The 10,416-nt window shown below is 55.0% G+C and overlaps 1 protein-coding gene across 1 annotated transcript; it reads right to left on the reverse strand.

Annotated features, from left to right (window-relative positions):
* Nucleotides 1-229: 229 nt before the first annotated feature.
* FANCG (FA complementation group G) lies at nt 230-10,240 on the reverse strand. The gene is made up of 14 exons (XM_036403717.2): nt 10,112-10,240; nt 9,914-9,995; nt 8,286-8,417; nt 7,299-7,492; nt 6,541-6,694; nt 5,273-5,403; nt 4,765-4,911; nt 3,814-3,974; nt 3,520-3,586; nt 2,679-3,016; nt 2,465-2,520; nt 1,737-1,874; nt 768-900; nt 230-496 (listed from the first exon to the last, which is right to left on the reverse strand). Exons 1-14 carry the CDS (start codon nt 10,238-10,240, stop codon nt 379-381), a joined length of 1,980 nt encoding a protein of 659 aa, XP_036259610.1. The 3' UTR covers nt 230-378.
* Nucleotides 10,241-10,416: the final 176 nt, after the last annotated feature.

The raw sequence follows: 10,416 nt of genomic DNA on the forward strand, positions 1-10,416 counted from the left end.
CTGGTACACAAAGCACAGACAGGACAGACCACCAGCTCCCCGGAGCCTGAGTGCAGAGCCAGCCCCACCATGCACAGGGCACAGAGGATGAAGATATCTCTGCCCTTGATCTCTCACACGTCCAGGGCACACAGCCCATGGGCTCGCAGTAGCTGGAGGCAGTGTCAAGGCCATAACTGCAACATTTCTCTGGAAAAAGAGCATGGAAAAACCCAAAGCTAAACAGAGCTGAGTTGTTTATTAGAAAAAGAGATCTATTCTGTTTCAGAATCTAGCTTCACGACAAAGTAATTCTGAGTTTTGAAGGAGTTCTTAAAGGCCTTGTGCCAGCCAAGTGCAGGGAGACCTCAGCAGATGGGTATGGGGGGCATGACCAGGTCAGCTTGGGGTGTCCTGGGCTGCTGCCCCGAGGTAATCCTGTATGCTCCTGGCAAGAGCTTCACTGTGAGGGAACACTGCCTGCTCCAGACATGAAACCAGGTACAAAGGGAGGGGCCTGAAAGAGAGGGGAACATGGCAGCAGTGAGGACTGCAGCATTCCTTTGCCATGCCCAAAGACATTTGTTCTGCAGGTCCCCCTACGCTACCTGCAGCTCTGCCCTCCCCATTTGCTCCATGTCAGCTCTTCTGTGCCCCAGGGAGTCCCAGCAGAGCCACAGCCTGTGGCCCCTCGGAGCAGTCACCAGGGGAAGCTCCTTGGACCCTAAACTGCCCACATGGCCTGACAGAATTTGCACTGCTGAGACCTCACCCACCCCTCTACACACCTTCCCTGCCCTTGCTGCTGCCCATCCTCTGCAGGGCAGTTCTGGGAGAACTTCTGCCACTGAGCAGCAGCCTCCTGCTTCCGGTTCAGGTTCCACAAGGCCTGCACCAGGTAGGAGGCAGCAGCTGGGTCACCTGCAAGACAGGAAGAAGGATCAGCCCTTAGCAGAGGAGGAGCAGGTCCCCAGCAGTGCTGTGGGTTGCAGGGCATTACAAAAGCAGCTCAGAAGCCAGACGAGGTCAGTGAGTGTAAGGGGAGGTGGTGTAATGGGGAGGAGGCAGTCCTGGCTGTGTCCCAGGCTCTGGTTAAGCCCAGGGCTGGCAGCCAAGGCAGATGGCATCAGCCCTGGGGCACAGCCTGCCACACCTCTCTTTGGACACAGACTGGGGTTCTCCTTGCAGGCACGTCCGCACCCCCAGAGGGAGCAGCCAGGGGCAGGACTGGGACCAGCAGGTCTGACAGATCCTGGTGGAGCTCACACCTCTTCGGCATGTCAGAGCAGGAGAGAACAGCCCTGTCAGCAGCACTAGCCGTGCCTTGGCTGAGCTCAAGACAGGAATGCTCCCTTTGCAGGCCTCTGTACTGCCAGGCATGGACATGCTGCTTCCTCAGGTGAAGCACAGTTCCACTCCTCTGTTCTGGGAAAGCAGACCTGACTGGGAGAAAGTTGGCTGTAACTGGCTGGGGTTGAGGCAGGAAATTTCCAAGCTATCTGAGGGCACAGGCTGTTGTCAGGGTTCTGATATACTCCTCTGACAATAGTTTTGGTCTGTTTCTCCATGCCAGTGAGCTGACCAGGCCCCACAGAAGTATCTCTAGTATGTAACATTGCTAGTGGCCCTACTGTTGTCCTTGACACCTGAATAAATGTGGTATAAAGCATAAGAACATCCTGCTGAATACACAGCAAAGCAGCCCAGAACAAATTTGTGGAAATCCCTTGTGTTCCTCACCAAAATTAGCCTGTTACCTGGTGAGATCTGCAAACTGTGCTGGAAATCCAACAGAGCTTCTTTGTTCCTCCCCAGCTCCAGGAACTGCATACCTCGCCCGAGGAGAGAGAGCAACCTGATCTTCTGGAGCACCTCCACTTCTGGCTGGAGATTCTCTGCCACAGGAAGACACACACACACATGAAGACAGCATCTTCCAGACGTTCTAGAACTCCCCTGTTCCCAGCAGGCTGAGCCAGGTTAGCAGTCAGGACAGGCCAAGCATTTCCTTGGGCTGCTCATCCTCCAGCTCTGGAGACAGATGGCAAAGCTCAGCTTCTCTGCCAGGCTGGAAGAGGTCGGGAGGCAGCAGAAGGGGAGAGTGAAGAATGTCAAGAGCCCAGAATGTTACACGGCTGTGATGAACAGTGACCTCAGCAGCAGCCTGGCCTTTGACTGTTCCTCTGCACCACTGGCATGTATCTTTTCCCAAAAAACTGAATTGGAGAAGCTTTCCAGTACACAGCCCCTTTAACTGCTACCTAGGAAATGAAGGAGGCAGAGCCAAGGCCAAACTCTGCTCCAAAAAACCCCAGCTAGTCTCTTCAGAGGCTTCAGCATGGCCCAGAGCTTTGCACCCTGGGACAACTGCCTCTTGCCAGAGTGGTGGTGTGCCCACCACCTTGCCCTGCACCTGCTGCTCCCAAGCACACAGATCCTAACCCAGTCAAGGCCCCCCACAGGTTCCACTTGTGTGGTGTCCTACCTGTCTGTTTGATGCCAGACCCATGAAGCTGGACACGCAGGAGATCACTGAGGCACCTGTGGGTGGGAGGCCAGAGGAGCTCTGGAGCCACTCCTGGGCTCTCAGGAGTGCCAAGTTGTCAGGGCAGCCCCAGTGCCATGCTGTGTCCTGCCCTGGCCCCACCATCCATGGCTGCCTGCTGGGGAGGCCCCTTCTCCCAGCAAGGCTTTATCACCTGCTGAACTGTGTTACAGCCTCCTTGCTCTTGCCCAGCTTGGCCCATGCCCAGCCCTGGTGCAGGTATCCAGCTGCTCTCCAGGCAAGGCAGCACAGGCTCTCCTTCTGCTGGGACAGGAGTCCACCTGCCAGTTCTGCCCCTGGCAATGAGGACTCTGACTGCTCCAGCCTCTGCTCCACTCGTAACACCTGTGGAATGAGGTCAGTTGTCCGGCCAATGACCTCCTCACACACAGTTATGGCATCCTGGTGCCTCCCAGCCTGCTCCAAGGCAGATGCTGCTTCCAAGAACACCTCTGGGATCCTGGGCAGAGCTGAGTTGCCATCCAGGGGCACCTGGGGAGCAAAAGTAACATCAGTGCTGCAGAACTGCAGAGTTCTCTGCCAAGCAGCATGACTCTGTTCATACTGAGAACATGGAGCTGCTGCCCAGCAAAGCTCAAGCCCTCTCCCACAGTCCTTAGAGCCTGGTGGAGCAGGCAGAAGATGGGAGGCACTCACAGCTCAGCAGAGTCAAGGCATCAAGTCCCTACTCTGGAAGTGAAGGACATCCAAAATCAGGCTGACAGCAGCTCCCCAGAGGGAAGGGGAAGCTGTCTCTCCAAACAGCAGTGGTGAGTGCTCTCTGGTGTGAATCCAAAGGCAGACATGCCACAGGTGCCAGCCCCCACTTCATTTCCTTTACATCAGCCCCTACTTCATTTCCTTCACATCCCAAACTAGACACTGAAGCCTGGAGTCCAGAGCTGATGCCTGGGCCCAGCCCTTGGGACTGGGTTTGGGTGCCTCCAACCCTCATCCTCCAAGTCACCAAGGGAGCTCTTTACCAGGACACCCACCTGCTGCTGCAGCCCCTCCTGAAGGAGAGACAGAAAATCCAGGTAATGTTCCACTGCATCAGCCACCCTGCAAAGAACAGGACATGTGGTGGAAGGAGAAGTGCCATCAGCCAGGTGAAACCTGGATTGCCAGCCCGCAGTCCCTCCCCCTGCACCACACTGCCCTGTTCACAATCTCCGTGCTTTGAGCAGGCCTGTGACAGCAGCACTGAACTGGACCATTTCCAGGAGCACAAGGAAAACTGCAGAGCCCAAACAAGCAGCATGTTGCAAGCAGAGCAGAGGCACTGTTACCTCCCATCCTGGAGACACCGCTGTGCCAGAAGGTACTTCACTTCCGAGGGGTGGCGACGGCGAAGGAGGGAAGTGAGTACTGGTGTGTGGACAAGCAGCTCTGCTTGCATTAGGAAACAGGGACTAGAGGAAGCAGCTGCTGGAGGGCTTTTTCCCAGAGCCTGTGAAACAGGAACAGAAAATATTATCAACATTAGACTGGTCAAGTCTCAGGCAGCTGCAATCTTTTGTCACTTCTGACATCTGGAGATGCACCCAGGCAAACAGAAGTGCTGCACTTCTTCACAAGCACAACTACATTGTTCTCACAGTGGCTTCCAGCAAGAGCCATGAGGATCACACAGGGGTAGGCCGTCTTCTGATCTCCACATGGCACCAGGAGATTTGCAAGATCACCCAGACCACCTCAGGTTTTTAGTTCAAGGTACTTTGAGCTGCCTGGAAGACCATCTCCCATTGCAGCCACAGACCTTGTTAGACCTAAGGAGAGAGCTCCCTCTCCTCTCTGTATGTATCTGACAGTTTTCAAACAGCTGAAGAGATAATTCAGGGTCTACTGCTGTGACCTCTCCCAGGCAGGTTCACACAGCTAATGCACTCTGCTTCACTGCAGCCAAAATCTCCCCTTAAAAGTCTCCTTACTATTATATACTTTACTATTATAAGAGATTGATACTTTCTGACCTAAGACTATAACCTCCCAAGCCACCACAAACATGAACTAGGACCCAAAGTCTTGCCACATCCAAACGTGGTGCTGAGCAGGAATTTCAAATCTCGCTGGACTCCTTCCTGCCCATTTGCTGAAGGCAGCACCATGCTATTTTGGGGACTCCTTCCAGGGTCAAAGAGCCTGGAAGGAGTCCAGGAGAAGGAAGACGCCTGCTTTGGAAGCTCTGTGCAGGCTCTGCTGGGCAGAACTCATCCCAGAACTACAGGAACCAGACAAACCTCATAGAGCAGGGTAAGGGCCTGCAGCTCGGCATCAGTCTCTCCCAGGTCATGGTACACCACTGCCACGTGGGACAGGGCAGGAAGGCACTGGAAATCTACCTGGAGAGCCCGTTTCAGGTGCTGAAGGGCTGTCTGAGGCTTGTCCTAGGTGGATGGGAAGACATGCATGTTGAAAGCACATCCTGCAGAAGTCTTTACTATTTGGTAGCATCCAGATTCTCACTCTGCTTCCCCAAGAGATCTCCACTAAGCAGGGCAGCAATTTAGCCAAAGGCAGCCCTCCTCACGTTGGTTTTTGAGCTGCTCTCTCTGCAGCAACAACTTTGCAATCAGCCATAATCTTGTCATGGATTTTGCAGCCTGTCCAAGGAGGCTGGGGCCACAAGGGCAAATTCTGCTCAAGGCCTTCCCTCCCTGAGAGGCCTTGGACCACACAGAGGCATCATGGACATCAGCCTGAGCCTCCCCTCCCCACAGCTGCCTTTCCCCTCTTTGCTGTCATTACCATTCGCTGAGCACAGCAGCCAAGGCAGGTGTAGATCTGGGCCAGGATATTCTTGGAGCAGAATCCTCCTGCAGCTTCCTGAAGGAGGGAAAGGGCGGTGGGGAAGTTCCCAGCCTCCAGCTCATGCAGCCCTAGGACAGACCCAACATATTGGCTCTGTGTCTCACTTTTGTGTCCCACCTGGCCCCAAACAAGTGTGGTGCCCTTTTCTTCCCTGAGCCATCGGGACTTGCCTGATCCCCTCCAAACCCAGTGATGCACAGCCAAGCTGTCATCTTTGCTTGAGTGGTTTTGCAAGAGAACTAGCCATCAATGGAAATGTTCAGCAGGAGTAACAGCAGCTGCCAAGCCCAGGATGCTTCCTTTGGCCCAGAACAAGGCCAGGGGTATGTGCTGGGCAGGTTCACCTCCACATTCATCCACAATGACAGCAGTGCAGATAGGGAAGCACACACAGAACTTCAGAATTTTTTCAGCACATCTGGGTCATTTCCCAGCAGGAATATCAATTAATTAATTAGGATATCAATTAATTAATATTTATTACAACTCCTTATTTGCCTTTTCTTCTTTTCAGGTTTCCCTCTAAGGCTGCTCTCACATAGCAGCACCACACTTACATCTGCTACCTCCCTGTTCGAAGTGCTGGTGCCACCCTTGACTATTTTGGTCTGTATGCCAGAGGTCCTGCCCTGCCTCCTGGCAGGAAGGCCCTGTAGGAGCCCAAGCACAGCAAGGCAGTGCTGGCTGTCCCTGGAGCTGCTGGGGTTGTCAAAACAGTAAAGGAGAGAAAACAGGCAGGACAGAACACAGCAGCCAGAGGAGATCCATTGCTTGCTGTGACACCAGGCGACAAAGCCTCACAACAGCTTTGTGTGGCTCTCGCAGCACCATGGTCTGACAGGAACAAGGTGCTTGCAACAAGGCAAGTTCCAGAAGAAAGGAAAATCTTCATAAATCCCCTGCCAGCCTTCTGCTTTAAGGTCACTGCAGGGCCCAGACACTTCCCCTACAGTGACAGATAGGCAGAGGACCCCTGTGATAGTGCAGAGAAAGGATGAATTGGGGAAAAGCAGGGAAGCTTTTTGAATATGGAATGTAAAGCTGAGACTCAGAGGCTCAGCCCAGACCAGCTTCCAAAGGAACAGCCCGAAAAACCCCAAGGGCCAGTTTGCTTGGGAAGAGGAACCAGGATAAGGGCAGGGAAAGTGTTCCTGGGACAGAGCAGCAGGAGACTGTGCTGGCCTGAGTTCCTGCCCCCCACAAACCTTGCAGGAAGGCTGCTGCAGTGCAGAGGATTTCCTTCAAGTCCTTGGCGCTTTGTACAAGGGGCAGGGAGGCCCCCTCAGGAGGGACCCGCCATGCCTTGATCAGGGAGAGGAGCTTGTTCTGCCCCTCACTGCAGTGAGCTCTTCCCGGGTCCTGTGAAGGCACAGAGGAGAGAGAGCAGGGAATGCTGAAGGGAAGCAGGAAACACTGGTCCAAGTGCACAGAGAAACAGGTCCCACCAAACCACTCAACCCTGCTCCCTGCAGTAAGAGCAATGTCCTACCATCTGTTCCCTTCAGCTACAACCCCCTTACTGCAGTGATTTCTGCCTGGCCTGGGGCAGCACCTCCCCACCTCAGTGTGGGGTGAACCTCCAGGGCCTCCTGGCATGCAACAGGCAGCTGTTGGAGTTCATTCAGAAAGACAGGACCCATCAGCAGGGAAGGTTCTGCATCCCACTGCTGTTCCCTATAGAGTCTGCAAGTCCATCTGCAGCCCTCTTCCAGCCTGCCCAAGTCTCCTGTCCGCCACATAGAGGCTCAGGGCCCACACAGGCAGAATATTCTGGGATCCATTAACACTCTCAGGGCCATTAGGCTATCTATGCTGGGATGCCATGGGGTGGATTAGTCATGCTGACTGGGCAGCACTGATGGGTTCAGCTGTCCAAGTGGCACAACAATATTTTGCTGAGTGAGTTTTATGACAAACACGATATTTATGCCAGCTCTGCTGGCATCTGCCTGTGCCCAGTTACCTCAGCAGTGCTCAGGAGCTGGAAGAGGCCAGCAACACTTCCCAGCTGGCTGGCTGCCAGCCACCAGGCTGCTTGCAGGGCCCCCAGGCAGTGCAGAGGTGCCTGCAGCTCCTCCACGGTTACCTCCTGCAGCACCTTTTCCCACAGCTCCTCTGTGCCAAGATCCTGTCCACAGGCCCCACAAGCCTCCAGAACTGAAAAAAAAAAACCCAAGCAAAAAGACCTAGAGCTGTGAGACAATGTATTGGTGCCCTGTAACAGACATCCTGGATGCAAGAGGGAGAGAAAGCCTCAAGCAAGCACAGGCTCCTCGTAGCGATGGAAGGAATGGGGTTGAGAGTTGGCCTGGCCTCAGCAGAATGGAAAACAAGCTCTAAGAGAGATGAGATGACAGCAGCACATTCAAGAGACAAAACAGAGCACAACTCAGAACTAGACTCCAGCTCTGCTGAGCCCTCTTGAAGTCATTTGACCTCAGGTAAACATGTGCCAACACTGCAGATCCACTTCTGAACTGCAGCCTGTTTCAGTGAGCTTTCTTTGAAGCCAGCACACCATAATTAAAGAAAACACTAATTTTTTACTGTCACTAAAACTTTGCTAGAGACTTGGCACCTTATACATTAAAAACTCTTGTTTCCCTTGAAACCTCCATCCCATCCCTGCAGGCAGCAGCAGACAGGCAGCTGCACATTGTCCCTGGCCACATGCCACTCTACCTCCATCCCTTACAGGCCGAGCATGGATGTCTGCTCACAGTTCCCCCCATCTCCAGCCTCTCCAAGCACAGCCAGGGGTGCCTGCCCAGTTTCCAGGTGGAGCCAGGCATGCCTGCTCACAGCTTCCCCCGTCTCTGGCCTTCCCTGGCAGAGCCAGGAGTGTCTGCTCACAGTTCCTGCACCTCCAGCCAGTCACCAAGGATCTCCACAGCACAGAGAACGCTCTCCTCACCCTGAGAACTCCCCAAACAAACAACCACATCCTTACCCCTGAGGAGCCCCTGGCGTATTCCTTCTGCTTCTCCTTTGATGGCAGAGTCAGATGCTCCCACAGTGAAAAGCAGGGAGTTGTAGAGGACAGTGAGTTCCAGAGGCAGGACAGGGAGGGCAGCTGGCAGTCCTGTGGGCACAGCCAACCCAACAAGAAATTTAGCTGGCTAAGAATAAACAGCTATCCGTGCTCAACACCTGGCTTGGTGACAAGAGAAGTGGTTTGGCAAGATTTTGTGTGATTTAGCCACCTGGGAACTGCAGTGCCAGACAGACAGCATGTGTCAGCACGCCAGGTGCCAACACTGCTTTAGACATCCATTCCCCAGCTACCAAAATGCTGCAGTCCTCCAGGAGTTAGGCCTTTCAGCTCTCCCAGAGAAGCATCAACAGCCTACTCTGTTCCAGTACACATCCACCCTTTCACACACCTTGTCTCTCTCCTTATCACAGAATCACAGAATGGGAAGGGCTGGAAGGAACCAGAGTGGCTCATCTGGTCCAATCTCCCTGCTCAAGCAGGCCCATCTTGGAGAACGTGGCACAGGATCGAATCCAGATGGTTTTTGAGTATCTCCAGTGAGGGAGACACCAGAACTTCTCAGGGAAATCTGTTCCTATGTGCAGTCACCAGGGTAAAGTTATTCCTCATGTCCAGGTGGAACTTCCTGTGCATCAGTTCCTGCCTATTCCTCATGCTACTGCTTGGCACCACCGAGCAGAGCCTGGTCCCTGCTCTGACCCCTCCCTGCAGACACTGACAGACATTAATGAGGTCCCCTCTCAGTCACCTCTGCTCCAGACTGACCACGCCCAGATTGCTCAGGCTTTCCTTGTAGGAAAGATGTTCCAGTCCCCTAGTTATCCTCATTTCCCTCTGCTGGACCCTCTCCAGGAGCTCTTTGTCTCTCTTGCATTGAGGAGCTGAGAAAACTGAAAGTAAAGCTGCCTCATGTTTGGCTTTCTCTGCACCACACCTGTGTCAGCCTCTTCCCTGACTTCCTACACAGAAAAGGCTGTCTCACTGTTGTTTTACAGAAACCCCAAAGCTCTGCCCAATTAAGGTGGAGTCTGAGGCTAGACAGTAACTCTTTTTCTGGCCCAGGTCAGCATAGGGCAACAGAGATCATTTCACCTTGGCTGGTTTCCAGCACTGGGATACTGTAGCTGAAACCGGAGGAGCAATGTTCATAAACTAAAACACGAGAACCTCCAGCTCAGTTTGAGGAAGAACTTCTTTATGCTGAGGGTGGCAGAGCACTGGAACAGCTGTGCAGGGAGGTCACGGAGTCTCCTCTCTGGAGACATCCAAACCCCACCTGGATGTGTTCCTGTGTCACCAGCTCTAGGTGGCCTTGCCTTGACAGGGGGGTTGGACTGGGTGATCAGAGATTCCTTCCAGCCCCGACGATTCTGGGATTAACTCTTTTGCAGCAAGCCCCGTTTAGCACTGGGCAGCGGGAACCCTTTCACCCCGCCGCCTTCAGCGTTTGTTTCCAGCACCGGGACACCGGAGCTGCATCCCGGTAAGCAGAGGTGTCAGGGAGCCGGTGCTTCCACGCCTACACGCTTCCGGCCCGGGACAGCACCGGGAGGTGAAGGCGGGGCAGGGCGGCCGCCACTCACCGCGGATGCTCCGGAGCAGCTTCCAGAGCTCGTCTCGCAGCTGCCGGCAGGCCCGCCGCGTCTCTCCGTCGCACCGCGCCGTCTGCAAGGGACGCACTTACCGCCGGCCCGCCTGCGGAGCGGCACCGGCGGCAGCCCTGCGCCTCAGGGAAAATGAACGGGGGCGGGGGGGGGGGGAAGGAAGAGGACGTGCCGCACCGTCCATCGCCCGACCAGCTCCTGGCTGTGGGCGGTCCAGGCCCGCAAGCAGCCCCACTCTGGCTCCGGCTCCGGGCCCGGGTCCGGGTCCGGGTCCGGGTCCGGGTCCGTCCCGCGCCGCCGCTTCATGGCTCCCGCCGCTTCATGGCTCCCGCCATCGCCCGCCTCCGCCTTTCCCGCCGTCGCCGCTGATTGGCGGGAATGGCCATCACCAAGGCAACAGGGAAGCGCGGGGCCGAGGGGGTGCGCGCCGGGAAGGGGGAGGCCGCGGAGGGACAAACCTCGGCGCAAAGCGAAGCCAGCAG

This window comes from Molothrus ater, chromosome Z (assembly GCF_012460135.2).
Source record: "Molothrus ater isolate BHLD 08-10-18 breed brown headed cowbird chromosome Z, BPBGC_Mater_1.1, whole genome shotgun sequence".
In the NCBI taxonomy this organism is placed as follows: Eukaryota; Metazoa; Chordata; class Aves; order Passeriformes; family Icteridae; genus Molothrus; species Molothrus ater.

Bases quoted from the DNA above. Each gene is read 5' to 3' on its own strand.
- FANCG (XM_036403717.2), bottom strand. From the start codon at position 10,240: ATGAAGCGGCGGCGCGGGACGGACCCGGACCCGGACCCGGACCCGGAC. The intron at 9,996-10,111 runs GTGCGGCACGTC...CGTCCCTTGCAG, and splicing joins AGCTGGTCGGGCGATGGACG to ACGGCGCGGTGCGACGGAGA. The intron at 2,521-2,678 runs GTGATAAAGCCT...TCCCACCCACAG, and splicing joins GCTGTAACACAGTTCAGCAG to GTGCCTCAGTGATCTCCTGC.